Source organism: Cherax quadricarinatus, chromosome 26, assembly GCF_038502225.1.
Source record: "Cherax quadricarinatus isolate ZL_2023a chromosome 26, ASM3850222v1, whole genome shotgun sequence".
NCBI classification, from domain to species: Eukaryota; Metazoa; Arthropoda; class Malacostraca; order Decapoda; family Parastacidae; genus Cherax; species Cherax quadricarinatus.
In genome coordinates this window covers 26545591-26567427 of record NC_091317.1, presented here as the reverse complement: position 1 = coordinate 26567427, position 21837 = coordinate 26545591, and the positions used below count along the sequence as shown (strand labels likewise).

General features: G+C 39.4%; 1 protein-coding gene across 2 annotated transcripts in view; it reads left to right on the top strand.

Moving 5' to 3' along the window:
• Positions 1–15566: 15566 nt before the first annotated feature.
• The window catches only part of LOC128691653 (uncharacterized), a 48861-nt gene continuing 42590 nt past the window's right edge, over positions 15567–21837 (top strand). Inside the window, exons 1-3 of one of the 2 annotated variants that reach the window (XM_070088882.1) lie at positions 15567–15752; positions 19387–19773; positions 20646–20717. In XM_070088882.1, the coding sequence (XP_069944983.1) occupies positions 19400–19773; positions 20646–20717 (446 nt within the window). In that variant the 5' untranslated portion in view covers positions 15567–15752; positions 19387–19399. The remainder of the gene's footprint in view (positions 15753–19386; positions 19774–20645; positions 20718–21837) is intronic. The other variant, XM_070088883.1, reaches the window with a different exon arrangement.

Genomic DNA, 21837 nt, shown 5'->3' with positions numbered 1-21837 from the left:
CACTTATTTCTCTGCCCACTTCTATCATGCCACTTCTACCTTTTTCGACCTATCCTATCTATGCATTTCTCTTCTTGTCCTCATGTACTATTCATCACCTCTCATCCCACCCTCTTCATTCCCTTTCCCTCCATCTGTGCTCACAAATTGTAAATTTCTTTGCCATCTCTTTCTTCTCTCATTTTCTCCTTCCAGTGTCAATGCCATCTCTGTTTGGGTAAATTGCCATCACTGTTCTTTCCTGAAATTTTAAATGCTGACGTCACAGTCTGTTTTCACACTTTATATGATATTTTCCCACAGTTATCGTGGCCCCTTTCTAACAGCTAATTATTACCTGGTATCTCCTAAAGCCAAGTATTTCACCCTTCAGTATTGAAGACAATATAGTATTACGATTGATCTCACAACTATATAGCTTGTGAGCAATGCAGAATTGTTTTATTGAATGTACCAAACAAAATTATTAAAAATAGTGTACAGTTTCTAGTCATCAAGGTGGTTCAAAAAGAGAACCGAGAACATCCTGAGAGGCAATGATAAGAGAGTGAGAAAAATTACAGTTGAGCCATTGTCAAACACACCGGATACAAATTTTGTCTGGTAATTGACAGTAAACTTTCCTTCATAATTCTACAAACAAATCATTGAGATTGTAACAAGTTTGTTTAGATATATGACTTTTCTCTGCCTCTGCGTATATTCATGACAACCCTCCCTCAATCCTGGCCAGGTTACTTAATACATGTAACTTGAGATGAGTTACTTTATATTGTTGCATAACGTAAATCTGGTTTGTCCTTGTATTTGACAAGTATTATCTCTCACTAATTGTTAAATGATATACTGGAGATTTATTACTGTTGTGATAATGTCAAAAGATTTATCCATTAGAACTTACAGTATTTTTCTTGCAGAGATATAAATTGTATTTGTTTTGTCTGAGACATTTTGGTGAGTGTACAAGAGATGAAGGTTGTGGTGTGCAGGCTGTGGGTGTGGCCCACCTTGACTTCACTCGGTGGGGCGATCGCCTGCCTCACTACTCTCTACTACATCACTCCGCTAAGTATATTGTACATATTTAGGAAGCAAAGTTTTCTCACCTGCGCTTAACACTATGGTTGCCCTTAACAGTGAATGTGATTAAGTCAGAAATATAGTATTGAGACTAAAACTATGACTTTTTTTATCCCAAGCTCAACATTCCCTGAAAGGAAAAACGAATTCAAAATATAATAGTTTTTTTTTTACCGTTCCTGGGTTCTACAGTGACGCTGCTCACCATACCACGGATGAGTTGGTACCAGTGAAGGGCTCTTGTGACGTGCAGCAAACTTTTCAATTCCCCAGGCGCTGTATAACACTTACTGCTTTAGCGCTTCTCCATAATGGAAATAATAAAAATGAGGCACCCCAACATGTCGTCCTGCCATGGCATACCATGACACTCTACCATGACACCCAACCATGACACTCTACCATGACACCCCACCATAACACTCTACCATGACACCCCACCATGACACTCTACCATGACACCCCACCATGACACTCTACCATGACACCCAACCATGACACTCTATCGTGACACCCCACCATGACACTCTACCATGACACCCAACCATAACACTCCACCATGAGACCCCACCATGACACCCCACCATGAGACCCCACCATGGCACTCCACCATGACACCCCACCATGACACCTCACCATGACACCCCGCCATGACACTCCACCATGACACTCAAGCATGACACCACACCATGACACTCAAGAATGACACCACACCATGACACTCCACCATGACATTCCAAGATGATACTCCACCTTGACACTCTACCATGACACTCCACCATGACACCCCACCATGACACTCCACCATGACACACCACCATAGCACTCTACCATGACACTCCACCATGACACCCCACCATGACGCTCCACCATGACACTCCACCATGACACTCAACCATGACACCACACATGACACTCCACCATGATGCTCCATTATGACATTCCACCATGGCACTCCACCATGACACTCTACCATGACACTCAACCATGACACTCCACCATGACACTCCACCATGACATTCCACCATGACACTCCACCATGACACTCAACCATGACACCACACCATGACACTCCACCATGACACTCCACCATGACACTCCACCATGATACCCCACCATGACACTCCACCATGACACTCCACCATGACACTCCACCATGACACTCTACCATGACATTCCATGACACTCCACCATGACACTCAACCATGACACCACACCATGACACTCCACCATGACACTCCATTATGACACTTCACCATGACACTCCTCCATAACACTCTATCATGACACTCCACCATGACACTCCACCATGATACCCCACCATGACACCCCGCCATGACACTCCACCATGCCACTCCACCATGACACTCTACCATGACATTCCATGACATTCCACCATGACACTCCACCATGGCACCCCACCATGGCACCCCACCATGACAATCCACCACGACACTCCACCATAACACTCAACCGTGACAGCCCATCATGACACTCCACCATGACACTCCACCATAACACTCAACCGTGACAGCCCATCATGACACTCCACCATGACACTCCACCATAACACTCCACCATGACACTCAACCATGACACAACAGATAGCACTCCCCCATGACAATCCACCATGACACCCCATCATGACACTCGACCATGACAATCCACCATGACACCCCATCATGACACTCGACCATGACACTCCACCATAACACTCAACCATGACACCCCACCATGACACTCCGCCTTAACACTCCACCATGACACTCAACCATGACACCATAACACTCCACCATGACAATCCACCATGACACTCCACCACGGACACTCTAAAAGGATAATGTTTACAATGGAATCAGATTGCCCAAAATGAAGGTCATGGAAGGTACACAGCGTTTTAGAAAGACACGTGAGAAAACGTTTCGGTCAAGATCTCAAGGACCGAAACGTTTTCTCATATGTCCTAGTGTTTGCCCGAATGTCTTTCTAAACCAGTTTCTTGATATCTATCACGAAGGTTCACACCAAGGTACGCAGTGTTGAAGCATCTCTCACAGTGGTGGTTCAGCTGCCCGGTAACCTCGTGTTCCATGGAAGAGGAGAAGCTCTCTGCTTCCTCGGTTCATACCTGATTACTTCCCATTCCCACAGGCGCTCTGTAGCCACTGCAGATTGAACTCTGTCAATGTCAATACCAGTAAAGCTCGTAATGCAAGGAACTGGAGCTACTCTTCCCTTCCTTGAATCAAACCTGATTTTATGACTCCAAAATGGAGATGCTTAGCGCTTCTCCGTGATTTTAATAATAACAGTAATAAAGTAGAAGCGGACCCCATTGCAATAAGTCATTTAGTCTGACTTTTCTGGGTTATCCTGTGTACTCTACACCATACATGATAGTTGTACATATGTACCTGTGCCTAAATAAATTTACTTAACATGATGTAGTGAGTCTAGAATAAGCCAAACGGAAAAAACATATACTAACATCCAGCTTGAAGAATAAACAAGATTGGAAAGAAAAGAGGATTTAATATGTCCGAACAAAAATTAGAATTCAGTACGCAAAAGTTGTCGACAATGCACAGATTGTTGTAGTGGCACAATCTGTCATTGCACGGGATACCACAAGCCGAATCGTTATGATATACATGTATGCAGGTCGTAATATGATTTCTGATACTTGACTTTCACCGTAAAGTTTTACCATTAAATATATGAACTTTAAGCTTTCTTGAAACAGTTATCAATACAGGCATATATAAAAAAAGGTTCGGGAAGGGGAAATATCAGATATCAACAAATTTATGAAACATTAGCCAATACCTTCACCAACGAGATCAAACGTGAAACAGTGATAGTGGCCTTCAAACACTCTAAGGTGGACTTACAAAAGTCCCAATACTAGACCGAAATCCCAATTACAGAGGTAGGCACATGCCCCGACTATGACAATACACAAATAACCAACGTCAAATAACTAAAAGCCAACATCTGGAGAGCAAAGTATCCTGACAGAAACATCCTAGAACCATATACAAGACAGCTAAGTACATCCTGTACAAGATCCTTGTCGGAGAAACCCCCAAGAACACCATCCTCCACTCCGACTCACCACCAGAGATGTGTAATAATATATAAAACCAAGAAAGGACACAGCAGTGCATCTGCCCTAAAACAAACACAAGTTTAAATGCTACAGAAGTATGGCGGGACACTTGGTAAGTAAGTTTATTCAGGTATACACAAGTACAGATTAGTGCAGAAGCTGGAGGATCAGGCACGTATAACAGGAAGGGCATTGCAATGGATCAGAGAATATCTGACAGGGAGGCAACAACGGGTCATGGTACGTGATGAGGTATCACAGTGGGCTCCTGTGACGAGCGGGGTCCCACAGGGGTCAGTCCTAGGACAAGTGCTATTTTTGATATATGTGAATGACATGGTGGAAGGGATAGACTCTGAAGTGTCTCTGTTCGCAGATGATGTGAAGCTAATGAGAAGGATTAAATCGGATGAGGATCAGGCAGGACTACAAAGAGATCTGGACAGGCTGGACACGTGGTCCAGCAACTGGCTTCTCGATTTCAACCCTGCCATATGCAAAGTCATGAAGATTAGGGAAGGGCAAAGAAGACCGCAGACAGAGTATAGGCTAGGTGGACAAAGGCTGCAAATCTCACTCAAGAAGAAAGATCTTGGGGTGACCATAACACCGAGCACTGACGACACTGGAGGACAGGAGGGTCAGGGGAGACATGATAACAACATACAAAATAATGCGTGGAATAGACAAGGTGGACAGAGACAGGATTTTCCAGAGAGGGAACACAGAAACAAGGGGTCACAGTTGGAAGCTGAAGATTCAAACGAGTCACTTGGATATTAGGAAGTACTTCTTCAGTCACAGAGTCGTCAGGAAGTGGAATAGCTTAGCAAGTGATGTAGTGGAGGCAGGAACCATACATAGCTTTAAGACGAGGTATGACAAAGCTCAGGAAGCAGATAGAGAGAGGACCTAGTAGCGATCAGTGAAGAGGCGAGACCAGGAGCTGAGTCTCGACCCCTGCAACCACAATTAGGTGTGTACAATTAGGTGAGTACAGATACATAAATTATCATACACAGCAGCATATATGTAAAGAACCTAAGGTAACACAAAAAAAAATCAGAGTGACTTATTTCCGTTGGTAGGAGATAGTGTTCTTAAAGCTCCTGAAAACGCTGATGTGGGTGGACTAAAAGTAGCAAAAACATCATTGACACAAAATTCCAAGTGAAAAAACCTCATTCACAACTGATAATGGCTTATATTAGTTACACGTGAAGGGAGGCAATGCCCCTCCTTGGCACCAACCAATTAGGAAGAGTGTAGGGGAATCCAGTATGTAGGTTACATATTGTTCACCTGACCATCTACATTCACAAAAAAGGGTGTTTTATCACGAACGCACCTCATTCGAATAAACAACTGCACAGTTTCTAACAACAAACTTTAATTTCCTAAATATTATTGATGGCATAGATAAGAAACATCATTATGGAAAAACAATGTAGACTAGGCTTAATAAGCATAGACTATATATAGTAAACACTATACGTCAGTCCTCACCAAACTAATAAGAAAGTCCAAACAACTGTATTATTCTATTAGATTCAATGAAACAAGGGGGGGTATAAAAAAGTTCCTGGAAAACTCTCTCAGCTCCTGGGTACTCAAAAGCTGGCCCAAAAAAAAAAGAGATTTTGTCTTAAATAAACCCACTGAACCACATCTCTAGCCTTATTAAAACAGTCACTAAGTTAAATGAATTCTTCTCTACCATAGGATCAAGTATTGCCAACGAAATTTCAAGCGTTAATACCTGAGCGAGTGATTACCAAGATGGAAACTTCAACATCCCTCTGTCTTACTCCAACCGAGCCTACTGAAGTCCCCACCACCACCACCACCACCACTACTACTACTACTACTACTACTATTACTACTACTACTACTACTGCTGCTGCTGCTGCTGCTGCTGCTGCTGCTGCTGCTGCTGCTGCTGCTGCTGCTGCTGCTGCTGCTGCTGCTGCTGCTGCTGCTACTTCTACTACTACTACTACTATTATTATTACTACTACTACTACTGCTGCTGTTGTTGCTGCTGCTGCTGCTGCTGCTGCTGCTGCTGCTGCTGCTGCTGCTGCTGCTGCTGCTACTACTACTACTACTACTACTACTACTACTACTACTACTACTGTTACTACTACTACTACTGTTACTACTACTACTACTACTACTACTACTACTATTACTACTACTACTACTGTTACTACTACTACTGCTACTACTATTACTACTACTAACACTACTATTATTATTATTACTACTACTGCTGCAGTTGCTGCTGCTGCTGCTACTACTACTACTACTACTACACTACTACTACTATTACTACTACTACTGCTGTTATTACTACTACTACTGCTACTACTATTACTACTACTAACACTACTATCATTATTACTACTACTACTGCTGCTGTTGCTGCTGCTGCTGCTGCTGCTGCTACTACTACTACTACTACTACTACTACTACTACTAATAATAATAATAATAATAATAATAATAATAATAAAAGCACCACAAACAACTACTACTACTACTACTACTATTACTACTACTACTACTACTACTACTACTACTACTACTACTACTACTACTACTACTACTACTACTACTACTACTACTACTGCTATTACTACTACTACTACTACTACTGCTGCTGCTGCTGTTGCTGCTGCTACTACTACTACTACTACTTCTACTACTACTACTACTACTACTGCTATTACTACTACTACTACTACTACTCCTGCTGCTGCTGCTGCTACTACTACTGCTACTACTACTACTACTACTACTACTACTACTACTACTACTGCTGCTGCTGCTGCTGCTGCTACTACTACTACTACTACTACTATTACTACTACTACTACTACTACTACTACTACTACTACTACTACTACTACTGTGGAAAATACTGTATATATTTTCCAGAAATTCAGTATTTATATGTAAATAGATGGCTATACTGTATTTAATAATATTTATGTCATAGAAAACGGAAAGCCTGCGTCTGCGCAGACGAGACTCGCCATCTTGAATTGGATACAACGTTAGTGTAATGGGAAGGAATTTTCGTGCTCTAGAGGTTAAAATTGGGCTGACACCTCTCAAATAGGAGGCGAAATTGTTGGACATGCATTCCTGCATAACTTGAGATATCAGACGACTGGACAAGACAGCTCCAGGAACCTCAGATAAGCTCTCGAGATTTGTGCATAATTCTGGCCAGTGTTTTCATAAATTTAGTTAGTGAGGTTTTTCTGAGTATGATACAACTTAATATCCAGTCAAATTGGTGAGTGATATTAAGATATATTTTCCTTCTGTTATGTAATTGTGTATATATATATAACCATTTATTTTTAATATACAGTCCACAAAATTTATATATTTACCAGTATTCCTGGTTATACATATTTCATTGGTAATTAATAGGTCCAGAGCAACTTGTGGATATGACAGTGGTAGGTATCGAAGGGGGACATTTTTTGCGACCTAGGTGTCCCAAATTCCTACTTGTCTAACTGATAAATAATAATTATCTTTGTTCATTTACTGTTATGTATATAATGATACATTCAGCTAAATGCAATTTTCCACATTTAATTTGCCCGTTGGTCCTTCTTGAACCGGAGGTAATTAGTGAAGTCATTAATTAGTTAATTACTTAATAATTATATGTGAAATAACAGAAGGAGGTGGATGTTAAGTTCACAAATTTACTTAATGTGTAGTGGATTATAATAATTACAATATTAATTTTGATAAGCTAAGCTCAAGTCTGGCTAAGTTTATATTAATTTGTATAATACTAATTTCATAAGACAATTCTGGCCAAGATTTATATCAGTGTATGTGTAATTGATAAGACAAGTGTGGATAAAGATTATATTGTGTATAATATTAATTTTGCTATGCCAAATTCTGGCAAGGATTTATTAATTTGTATAATATTAATTTTGATGAGCCAAGTTTGTATTAATGTACATTTAAAATTTATATTACAATTTTTTACATGTAATTGCTGAGCTCAAGTAGCTGGGATTTATTCAAAGGTAGGTTGTGTCAGTGTTGTGAGTTGTAATCAGTGTTATTAATTGGGTTGAATTTAATACATTGCATCATGGCTGAAAATGAGGAAATTAATAAAGACAAACATATGGAATATAGAGTAAAGAAAGCATCACTACAGGCTAAGAAAGTTCATGTAACCAAGGCATATAATAAGTGCTTGGAATTAATGAATCAAGAAACTGTGAATACTGATGATTTAAAATTGTATTTAGATGCTTTAGGTAATAGATATGATTCATACAAATTATATTACAACAAATATGAAGGAGATTTGTTAGTAAAATGTGTAGATGAGACTGAAGTAGATCAGTATCATGAATTAGAGGAAAAGATTCTTTCTTGTAAAAGTCAGACCTTGAATAAATTAAAATGTGTAAACCAGGCAGTTGGTCAGTCTGCTCCAACAAATAATATGTCTTTGCCAAAACGTAAGTAACTATTCTACAGAATTCATTACCTTTGTAACTTGTGAGCTCATTACCTTTGTACCTAGTTCAGCTATCAAAACTTTGGGGGCCCAGTCCCTGGACCCATTACGTACCTCTGTAATCTGTAAATACCTTTGTAACTTGTCATGATTGTGACCAGACCTACCTGGAGTTCATTACCTTTGTAAATTGTGAGTTCATTACCTTTGTAAATTGTGAGTTCATTACCTCTGGAACTTGCTCAGCTATCAAAACTTTGGAGTCCAGTCCCTGGACCAATTATGTACCTCTGTAATCTTTTGACTACCGCCCACAGGATGGGTATGGGGTGCATAATAAACATATTAAACTAAAAAAAAAAAAACTCCCAGAATTATGTTTACCTGTGTTTAATCCTGGAGAAAATTGGGAGGAATTTTGGTCAATTTTTAAAGCAGCTGTGCATGACAGGAGTGACCTAGCCTGTGTAACTAAATTATTTTACCTCAAAGGACAGGTAAGAAGAGAGGCTCACATACTGATACAAGCCTTTCCCAATGTAGATGACTCTTACAAGGAAGCAGTTGACTTGTTAAAAGTCACTTATGGTAATATAGAACAAAGTAGGTTGGATCTAGTGAATATCATTGTTAATTTAAAATCTCCAGATCACACTTACAAAGGTTTACAACAGTTTAGAGTTAAACTGGAGAGCACTCTCAAAACTTTAAGTAATAAATATAATCTGAAGGAATCAGACTGGTTACTGAGTGCCATGGTACAGAATAAATTAAGCTGTAAAACACTTGAATGGCTCTCGAATGAATATCACAAGGGTTATTTTGATCTGGAGGAAATAAGACTAGGTCTACAAGAATTAATTGTTCAGTTGCAGACCAGCCAACCAACTCATTTTAAAGATGCAACACATCATAACTCTGAGGTATCTGTCAAGTTTCACAAAGGGAAAAATTATCCCAATGTTAATAATCAAATTTCATTTCCTAAAAAGAGTTGCATAAGTGCATATCAAGTAGCAGGAATCAGAAATAATGATTCTCCACAAGGTAAGAAGAGTAAGTACCCTCCTAAGAGTAGCCCAGTTAATAAGAAACCAGTCAAAGAAAGGAAAGATTGTCTCTTCTGCAAGGGTACTCATTTTTCTAAGAATTGCAATGCATACAATTCATGGAATGATAAAGTTGAAAGATTGGAGGAACTTGACAGATGTATCAGGTGTTTGGGTAATCACAATGTAAAGGATTGTTATGCCAAATTAAACTTCTGTTATCAATGTCACAAAGGAAGACACCATATAGTCATGTGTAAAGGTCTATATGATAATGTTGATAATAATTATAATGTTGACAATCCTGACAACAGTGGCTAATGTAAAAATTGCTGCTAATGTTAATAATGATGGTTTTGCTGAAGTAGCCTTACCTGTGTTACAGGTAAAAATTGATGATAAAAGGCATAAATCAAAAAATGTAAATGCATTATTGGACCAGGGATCCCAGCGTACTTTCATAAAACGTAAATGTCTTGATGGTATGAAAGTGCAGATGGGAGATCCCACAATTTTAAAATTATCTGGTTTTCTCTCGGATAAAAGGGCTCAATTGTATGACACTGTTTATGTAACTGTCAGGTTGGGCAATGAGAAAAAACGTGTTAATGCAGTAATTGTAGATAGACTTCCAGAGAAAATATCTACAGTAGGGCTTAGTAAAGCTACAGAAAGACTTTCACATAATGTAAATTTAGCACCTTCTGGGGTAAGTGATGATTCTGTAGGCCCAATAAATATTTTGATAGGTAGTGACTATTATGCCTCCTTTGTAAAGGGTATGGTAAAGAAATGTGGTGTCACCCTTTTGAAGACTGCAGGAGGCCATGTAATGTATGGTAGGATTCCTCGTAATAATAATTCATGACTAGAGGAAACTACAAATACCATAACTGTGTGTCTTACTCATGAAATCGTGCCCCAGTATAATTCTTTCATAGAGGATGGTGTTGAGCCAGTGCATAAATTGTGGGAATTAGACAGCATTGGAATAAATGTAAATGAAGAAAGTCCAGACGATTCTTTTGCTCAAGAACAATACCTGAGAGATGTAAAATTTGAATCTGGACAATACTGGGTACGACTTCCGTGGAGACTGAACCATCCAGAATTGCCCACTAATTACAGAATGGCATATGGACAATTAAAGGCTCAGCTCCGCGAACTGAGTAAGACACCAGAATTGTTAACTGCCTATAATGATATAATTGCTGAGCAGTTAATTAATAAATTTATAGAAGAGGTACCTCCTGAGCAAGCCAAAATTTATGGTCACTATTTGCCACATCACGGAGTGAAGAAGGATTCTAAGACCACTCCTTTGAGGATTGTGTTTAATTGTAGTGCCAGGAGTAACAAAAATGTACCTAGTTTAAATGACTGTTTGATGACAGGTCCGTCGTTGACGGAAAAATTAGGAGATATCTTATTAAATTTCAGAGTAAAGAATTATGCCTTTACGGCTGACATAAGTAAAGCTTTCCTAAGAGTGGATTTACAAAAGGCTGACCGGGATTGTACCCGCTTCTTATGGCCTGAGAATCCTTGTGACACACTTAGCCCTCTGAAAACCTTTCGCTTTAGGAGCGTATTATTTGGTGCTACATCCAGTCCGTTCCTACTTCAAGCGACGATAAATGCACACCTTAAACGTATGGAAAGTCCATTGAGTAAAGTAATGAGCAAACAATTTTATGTAGACAATTTCCTGGGTGTGACGTCAACTGAAGAGGAACTGTTAATGACTTATGGAGAGGCTAATAAAATAATGCAAAGTGCAAATATGCCTCTGAGGGAATGGAATAGTAATTCGTCCAAATTAAAGGACAAAATAAGTAAAGATTACCCTGGAGATGAAGTGCCAAAATGTAGTAATGTATTGGGTTTAACTTGGGATACTGAGAGAGATTTGTTAATGTTAAAACCTAATAATTACAGTATGCCCAATAAATTAACTAAGAGAGTTTTGCTTGCTGAAGTTTCCAAATGTTTTGATCCACTAGGGTTAGTGTCACCCCTTACTATAAGAGGGAAATTGTTAATACAGGAAGCATGGAAACTTAAATGTGCTTGGGATGAAATTCTACCTGAGGAATTCATTAACAGGTGGGATGAATTAATTGGTGATTATGAGAAAATTCCAATGTTGGAGTTCCCACGCCAGGTGGCCAATCCAAATGGGAAAAATGTACTCCACATTTTTTGTGATGCTTCAAAATTGGCATATGGAGCAGTTGTTTATCTTCAATGTAATAGTGTTATTTCTCTTGTTATGTCTAAGGCTAAAGTGTCTCCAATTAAATCACGTACCTTACCTCAGTTGGAATTAACAGCCATTTATGTAGGTGTCAAATTAGCTAATTATATAAGAAATAAGTTGCAGGAGATAAATATTAGCGACACTGTAATTTGGTCTGATAATGAGGTATCCTTACAATGGATTTGTAATGGAAACAGTAAAATTGTGTACGTACAAAACAGAGTCACTGAAATTAATCAGATGCAAGAGAAGTATAATAGTTTGGGTCAGCATATGTTAACATTTAATCATATACCTGGTGAGGAGAATCCAGCTGATTTCTTGTCTCGAGGTTTACCTTATGCTAAATTTGTAAATGCTGTATCATGGTTTAAAGGACCGAGCTGGTTGGTAAATAAAGCTAATTGGCCTGTACAAAAGGCGTATATTGCTCCTGTTGAAATTACTGTGACCACCGCTCCAATAGTTTGTCCTTCCTTAGCCATTGATATAAATAGGTATTCTTCTTCACCCAAACTAATCAGTGTAACTAAATTGGTGTTTAAATTTCTAAACAAGATGAATATTTCATATAAGTTTTCACATCCTCTTGAATATTGGATAAAGAGGGTACAGGAGGAAATCTATGGAAATGAGATTAAATTGATGATGGAAAGAAAAATTGTGAAAGGTTCCATAATAGAGAAATTGGGGCTGTATTTAGAGAACAGTGTAATTAGGTGCAGAGGTAGGTTACAAAATGCTGAATTGGGTGATTATGCTAAACACCCTATCTTACTGCCCAAAACTCATCATCTAACAAATTTGATTGTTCTAAATGCCCATAAAAATGTAATGCATGGTGGGGTACAAGATACCTTAAATTGTATTAGGGAAACTTTCTGGATTCCACAAGGACGGCAAAGTGTAAAAAGGGTGATTAAATCTTGTGTAATATGTCGCCGTGTGGATGCCAGATCCTATATGTACCCAGGTCCTCCACCATTGCCAAAGGAGCGTGTACAATTAGTGAAACCATTTGATGTAACAGGTGTAGACTATAGTGGTCCAATAATTTTAACAGGTATGTCATATGGTGTTCCACTGAAAGTGTATGTTTGTTTGCTCACCTGTACTGCTACTAGGGCAGTTCATTTAGAAGTGGCACAGGACTTGTCTGCAGAACAGTTTATACAGCTGTTTCGAAAATTTGCAGCTAGGAGATCCTGTCCGAGGTTGATGATTTCGGATAATGCCACAAATTTTGTAGCAGGTGCTCAACACTTGATAGAATTAAATAATAGTAACGATGTTCAATCTCTGTTAACCCAGCGAGGGTGTACCTGGAAATTTATTACTCCTAGAGCCCCTTGGCAGGGGGGGCTATACGAAAGACTGATAGGTACAGTGAAGAGGTGTCTCCGCAAAGTATTACACTGGAAGAGAATTAATTTGGAAGAATTCCGTGCAGTGTTAGTGGAGGTAGAAAATCGTATAAATAATAGGCCTCGTACATGAGTGATACACCTGATGCAGATGTGTTAACACCTTCTCACTTAATATGTGGAAGGAAATTGGAAGCTGCCCCTGTCTATAGAGATAATCCGGAAGAAAGTGATGAAGATTACAATGATGCGGCAGTGTTGTGTGACAAATTTAAAATGTTAAATAAAGTAATTGATTATTGGTCTAATGTGTGGCATAAGGAATATCTTCTTACACTACGTGAACACTTTTATGGTGCGACAGAGGCAGTAAATCGACAGACCATTCAACCAGGTGACATTGTGTTAATTGACACTGAACAACATCGAACATTGTGGCCTCTGGGCAAAGTATTGACATTGTACCCAGATGCACAAGGTGTTGTCAGGAATGTCAAAGTGTTGTGTCGTGGCCAGGAAAGTTTACACACAATTAATAAATTGATTCCCTTGGAATTAGGTGTTCAATCAAACCTAAATGAAAATTTGAGGGAAAGTAACATGAGTGATATGGAAGATAAAGCAGACCAAGTGATGCTGGAAGATGAAATCGTTGTAAGACCTACTAGGAGAACAGCCACTCAAGCCAGAACTGGCTGGAATCGTCTCCTAAAGGAAGGAGTAATTTGAATCGTTTAGCAACGAACTCCGGCCCGACGCAGTGTGGAAAATACTGTATATATTTTCCAGAAATTCAGTATTTATATGTAAATAGATGGCCATACTGTATTTAATAATATTTATGTCATAGAAAACGGAAAGCCTGCGTCTGCGCAGACGAGACTCGCCATCTTGGTTTTGAATTGGATACAACGTTAGTGTAATGGGAAGGAATTTTCGTGCTCTAGAGGTTAAAATTGGGCTGACACCTCTCAAATAGGAGGTGAAATTGTTGGACATGTATTCCTGCATAACTTGAGATATCAGACTACTGGACAAGACAGCTCCAGGAACCTCATATAAGCTCTCTAGATTTGTGTATAATTCTGGCCAGTGTTTTCATAAATTTAGTTAGTGAGGTTTTTCTGAGTATGATACAACTTAATATCCAGTCAAATTGGTGAGTGATATTAAGATATAGTTTCCTTCTGTTATGTAATTGTGTATATATATAACCATTTATTATTTTTAATATACAGTCCACAAAATTTATATATTTACCAGTATTCCTGGTTATACATATTTCATTGGTAATTAATAGGTCCAGAGCAACTTGTGGATATGACAGTGGTAGGTATCGAAGGGGGACATTTTTTGCGACCTAGGTGTCCCAAATTCCTACTTGTCTAACTGATAAATAATAATTATCTTTGTTCATTTACTGTTATGTATGTAATGATACATTCAGCTAAATGCAATTTTCCACAACTACTACTACTGTTACTACTACTACTACTACTACTACTACTACTACTACTACTACTACTACTACTACTACTACTACTACTATTACTATTACTACTACTACTGTTGCTGTGGCTGCTACTTCTACTACTACTACTGTTGGACTTTTTGGGGTCATCCCAGGTAATTTATACATATGTTAATATGCATGATAATTTGTGTAACTGTATGTGTACCTGTACCTAGATAAACTTATTTACTTATCACGACTACTACTACTAATAATAATAACTCTTTTTCCACTACCAATACCTCTCCTTTCTTTCACTGCCCCCTCGTATATATTTTGTCCTATTCTTCTTGCTTTAGTGTGACTTGTCAATGGTCCAAGCCTGTGCGAAACGTCGTAATTCTCCTCTCCTTTGTGCGGGTTATTTGAAGGTAATTATTCCCCACAAGTGAATTACAATATAAAACTACTGGGTACTTGAATTTGCTACCTAGCAGTTTAATTTTAACACTTAGTATTGTATTATGTGTATAGACTTGCTTACTCCTTAAACAAAATATTTATAATATCCCGAGTTATCTAGAAATTTCTTGACATTTCTTGATTTTGTAGAAGCGGCGCAACAGTGCCGTAGTTACCCCACGGGGGGTTTATGGAGTATTGAGTCTAACTCTGAAAACAGTGATGATACCAGTTTATTATTGGTATTGAGGAGTGAATATGTATATGTGTGTATATAGTGTGGGTGGTGGTGGTGGTGGTGATTGCGGTGGTGCGCAAGGCTCGTGTCACTGCCACTCCAGCAGCCGACCAGTGTTTAGTAAACATCGTAGTGGTGTTCTTCTGCCTCCTTCAGCCTCCTATTATCTTATGACAGCTCTTCCTTCACTAGTCTAGCCGGAGGGTCCTTGATCCTAGCTTGAAAAGGTTGGTGGTTACTGCGTAATGTAATATTTTGGCAGGGTTTGTGGTGACTCTCAGAGGAGACTGGATAGTCTTATGAGACGAAATATCGTCTGTGTTTTCCAGTGTTTTCTTTGCAGTAGGAGAGACACCGATGTTATGAAACAAAGAGGAAAGTGTCTTTGTGGTTTGTTGGAGAGTAGTTGGTTGTGCAGGTGGTGAGAGCCGCTGTCAGCTGGTGTGTGTGAGTGTTAGGAGGACTAGGTAAGTGCCACTCATCAGTTGGAGTGTCACTCCAGAACTGCTGGCCCTCCCCAGACGCTGCCTCATCCCCCCCTGTGGGTTTGGCGCTCCCCATAAATGTAATAATGGTGTAATAATCAGTGTTGGTGGCGTGTGGATGCTCGTCTCTCCACCCTTCCAGAGGAGACGGGGTGCTTTAGTTGCTGGGAAGATCCCCTTCCTCGGATCTAATGTCATTACCTCTCGTTCTCATGGTGTATGTAACCCATACAGGTTTAGTGTCTTCCTGCCTAGTGGCTATGTGGTGATATCTGTACATTAATGTCCCTTCGACTTGGGACTTGTTTTTGATTGATATTACTTTGTGCAGCCCTACCAAATTTATCCCAATCCACCTCATCCTATAAAATTTTTCATGATAAGACACTGAATTAAGATCTAAAATTTTAATGAATTCACATTTTTTTTATAGAACTAAACAAAAAATACTCTAGTAATAGAAAATTTTTTATACAGCCTCTCCTCACTTAGCGATGTACTCGTTTACCAACGTGGTCTTAGGAATGAAACTCTGTCGTTAAGTAAGGAAAGGCTGTATTTAAAAGTGTGGGATGGAAGAAGAGCAATTGGTGGAATGATGATGTAAACGAGTAGTAAGGGAGAAAAAGTTAGCACGAGAGGTTTCTACAAAGTAGAAGTGATGCAAGGAGGGAAGAGTATATGGAGAGAAAAAGAGAGGTTAAGAGAGTGGTGAAGCAATATAAAAAGAGAGCAAATGAGAGAGTGATGAGATGATATCAACAAATTTTGTTGAAAATAAAAAGTTTTGGAGTGAGGTTAATGAGTTGAGGAAGCCTAGGGAACTAATGGATTTGACGGTTAAAAATAGGAGAGGCGAGTTATTAAATGGAAAGTTAGAGGTATCAGAAAGATGGAGGGACTATTTTAAGGAATTGTTAAATGTTGATGAAGATGAGGAAGCTGTGATTTCGTGTATAGGGCAAGGAGGAATAACATCTTGTAGGAGTGAGGAGGAGCTAGTTCTGAGTGGGGGGGGAAGTTTGTGAGGCAGTGGGTAGAATGAAAGGGGGTAAGGCAGCTGGGATTAATGGAGTACAGATAGAAATGTTAAAAGCAGGTGGGGATATAGTTTTGGAGTGGATGGTGCTTTTATTTAATAAATGTATGAAAGAGGGTAAGGTACCTAGGGATTGGCAGAGAGCATGCATAGTTCCAGTGTATAAAGGCAAGGAGGACAAAAGAGAGTGCAGAAATTATAGGGGAATAAGTCTGTTGAGTATACCTGGTAAAGTGTATGGTAGAGTTATTATTGAAAGAATTAAGAGTAAGACAGAGTAGGATAGCAGATTAACAAAGAGGCTTTAGGAAAGGTAGGGGGTGTGTGGACCAAGTATTTATAGTGAAACATAGAAGTGAACAGTATTTAGATAAGGGTAAAGAGGTTTTTGTGGCATTTATGGATTTGGAAAAGGAGTATGACAGGGTGGATAGGGGGGCAATGTGGCAGATGTTGCAGATGTATGGAATAGGAGGTAGGTTACTGAAAGCAGTGAAGAGTTTTTACGAGGATAGTGAGGCTCAGGTTTGAGTATGTAGGAGAGAGGGAGATTATTTTCTGGTAAAAGTAGTCCTTAGACAAGGATGAGTGATGTCACCATAGTTGTTCAATATATTTATAGATGGTTTTGTAAGAGAAGTGAATGCTCGGGTGCTGGCAAGAGGTGTGAGGTTAAAAGATAAAGAATCTAACACAAAGCGGGAGTTGTCATAGTTGCTCTTTTCTGATGGCACTGCTTTTGGGAGAGTCTGGAGAGAAGTTGCAGAGGTTGGTAGATGAGTTTGGTAGGGTATGTAAAAGAAGAAAATTAAAAGTGAATATAGGAAAGAGTAAGGTGATGAGGGAGGGAGAGAGTATGGAGGTAAATGTATTCAGATATTTAGGAGTGGACGTGTCAGCAGATGGGTCTGTGAAGGATTAGCTGAAGCATGGAATTGATGAGGAAAAAATGGTGAGTGGTGCACTTAGGAGTCTGTAGAGACAAAGAACTTTGTTCCATGGAAGCAAAGAGGAAATTGTATGAGAGTATAGTTATACCAATGCTCTTGTATGGGTGTGAAGCATAGGTGGTGAATATTGCAACATGGAGAAGGCTGGAGGCAGTGGAGATGTCATGTTTGAGGACAGTGTGTGGTGTGAATATAATGCAGAGAATTCATAGTTTGGAAATTAGAAGGAGGTGCGGGATTACCAAAACTATTATCCAGAGGGCTGAGGAGGGGTTGTTGAGGTGGTTCGGACATGTAGAGAGGATGGAACAAAATAAAATGACTTCAAGAGTGCACAAATCTGTAGTGGAGGGAAGGCGGGGTAGGGGTCGGCCTAGGAAACGTTGGAGGGAGGGGGTTAAAGGATGTTTTGCATGTGAGGGGCTTGCACTTCCAGCAAGCATGCGTGAGCATGTTTGTTAGGAGCGAATGAAGACTAATGGTTTTTAGGACTTGACGTGCTGTTTGAGTGTGAGCAAGGTAACATTTATGAAGGACTTCAGGGAAACTGGTAGGTAGGACTTGAGTCCTGGAGATGGGAAGTACAGTGTCTGCACTCTGAAGGAGGGGTGTTAATGTTGCAGTTTTATAACTGTAGTGTAAACATGTTTCTGGTAAGACAATGATGGAGTGGTGGGAGATGGCTGATGTGTTAATAAAAAAAAATTATAAAATAATTTTTGTTAACATAAATTAATCAATAATGACTAAAAAAGTTGAGTAGCACCAAGATTAATAGAGCAAATATTTCACATCAATGACATGCATTACCTTCCTGGACTGTCAGCAGTCAACCTCCTCCCTGGATTGTCAGCAGTCGACTGATCTTGGCGAGCAGTGAGCCACAGGCTTGTGGTTTCATGCCACACTGGCTGGTACAGCTTTCTGAGAGACCACAAGCATACATGGTTTAAACATAAGCTTGGCTGATGATTTATTTTCCTCAATTTGTAATGCAGTCCTTAATTTATTGATGTGTATTTTTAAGCAGAATTATCCTAGGGATCATTCATGCACCTTCTGCTGAGGCTCCATGTACCTCAAGGAGTCTCACCTCTGGTTGGTCAACCCTGGCCTAGTTAATCAAACTGATGGGGTTCATGACAGTCAAGTCACAGCTAATAAAGAAATATTTCCACCTGAGTATATATCACTGAATGCTTTAATATTTCCCTCTGTATATTGATGTTCTACCACTTAACACCTTTACTGAGCCTAAACTAACTTTTCCAATTCACTATTTTTGTAACTTTTAGTTCTTTCTCTTCAAGAATTTTAACTCTACATCCTTGAGAAATATGTCCTAATGTCACTTGTTGGTTACTAATCTGATTATTCCTCTTAACAGGTGTGGCATTACAATGAACTTTCCTGAAGTGCGATCAATGGGAGGTCCTGTAGGTGGTGGTGTGGGCATTGGTGCAGGTAGTTTGGGCTGTACTACTTCTGGGGGTGATTCTAACCTACTTGTTAAATCTCCTGCCTCCTCACCACCAGAAACAACTGCTTATATGGGTTTCCAAACTACATCACCCCTCTCCTCCCCTCAAGCTGGCTACCCACCTGTGTCTCGTCCTAGTATAGCCAGCATGTGGGGCATAGGGGGTTTCACAACACCACCCATGCCACCCCCACCTGTTGTGTGTCCTAACACCACCGCCTCAACCCTTGGCATTCCACAGATGCCTAGTGCAACTTATTTCAACTCTCGAGCACCTATGGGTTTTAACTTCAGGTGGGACTTTAATGTAATACCGGTTGTTGTTTGTCTTATGATGTTACATTGATTTTCAAGAGTGTAGTACCTAGTAGTTAACATTGCCTTAGTCAGCTCAAGAACATTTGTTTTGTAGCTACCATAGTAAGAGTATATAGTATTAGTAGCAAGTTTTAGGAACATTTAATGGATCTAGAGTACGTGTTTAATTTTAATCACATAGTGTTAGTGTATTTACTTATTTATTATAGTGTAAATGAGATCATTCAGTAATTGAAAGAAATTTATTTAGTTTTCTGAGTGTAGAATTAAAATGGTTTAACCAAAAGATATTTGAAACCAAGTTTTCACTTCACATTTATTTCTAAGTTTCAGCATTAAGTATTAACGGAATAAAATTTCAAGCTGATTGCAATTGTTTTTGCATAATATTTGTACAAAATAAATATACGTACATTATTTGTCTGCCTGTTTGTGGTTGTACAGATCATGGTCCCCACATCCTAAAACAATTCAGTAGGAGTGGCAAGATTTAGTTATTTTAAATACTTGATATTTTATGAGGGTGCAAAAAAATGGCAAGGCTTTTATTGGTCGTGGATTGTACATAACATTGAAAACTTAGAATTTCCTAGAGATAATGTATAATCAAATTGCTTTCTGATAATTTTGGCAATAGAAAGGTTTGTGCTTGTGGGTTAGCCGAAGTGAATGTTCCATAATCTCATTTCTTTAAGAGTGAAGGAGCAAATACTTTTTTATGTGTGTGGATTATTTGAGTGTCTCCTTGGCTCATAGTACAGTATGCAAGGTAAAGAAAAACTGTATACATGCATCTTAATACGTATATAGTAAATGAACATCTTTTTATATTGATTCTTTTCTTCCAGGATGGCTGGCTCACATTTAAATGGTTATCCCTTTGTTTACAAGCGAAAACCTGAAGAAGAACCCGAGGAAGTGTAAGTATATTGTGACGATACTTTTATTGTTAATTGTGTTGTTTATTCACATTGCAGCACAGGCTCTTTGTGTTCATAACAATGGGATAAGATAGCTCAAGACCCTGTATTAAAATTGCTATTACAGTATAGCATGATTGAATGTCTCTCTCTCTCTCTCTCTCTCTCTCTCTCTCTCTCTCTCTCTCTCTCTCTCTCTCTCTCTCTCTCTCTCTCTCTCTCTCTCTCTCTCTCTCTCTCTCATTCTCTCTCTCATTCTCTCTCTCATTCTCTCTCTCTCTCATTCTCTCTCTCTCTCTCATTCTCTCTCTCTCTCTCTCATTCTCTCTCTCTCATTCTCTCTCTCTCTCTCATTCTCTCTCTCTCTCATTCTCTCTCTCTCTCATTCTCTCTCTCTCTCATTCTCTCTCTCTCTCATTCTCTCTCTCTCTCTCATTCTCTCTCTCTCATTCTCTCATTCTCTCACTCTCTCATTCTCTCTCTCTCTCATTCTCTCTCTCTCTCATTCTCTCTCTCTCTCATTCTCTCTCTCTCTCATTCTCTCTCTCTCTCATTCTCTCTCTCATTCTCTCTCTCATTCTCTCTCTCATTCTCTCTCTCTCTCATTCTCTCTCTCTCTCATTCTCTCTTTCTCTCTCATTCTCTCTCTCTCATTATCTCTCTCTCATTCTCTCTCTCATTCTCTCTCTCTCTCTCTCTCATTCTCTCGCCATGTTGCTCTTGCTGTGTCTTGCTTTCTTACTCTATCCCATTCCCTTCCTCTTCTCGCTTTCTTCCTGTCTCGCTCTCTTTGTCTGTCTTGCTCTCTTTCTTCATCTTACTCTCTTCCTCTGTCTTGCTCTCTTCCTCTGTCTCTATCTCGTTCTGTCTTGCTCTTTCATTCAATCTTGCTCTCAGTCTTACTCTTTCACTTGGTCTTGCTTGCTCCAGGTCTCACTCTGTTGCATGTTACTGGTCTTGCTCTTAATCTGTCTCTCATTCTCTTGTGCTCTCATTTTCTTGCTGTCTCATCCTCTCTGCTTACCCTTGCACTATCAGCCTTTCTCTTTCTGGTTTGCTCTTTTTCTGGCTCTCATTTCCTTGCACTTGCTCCCACTTGCTCTCACTTGCTCTCACACTG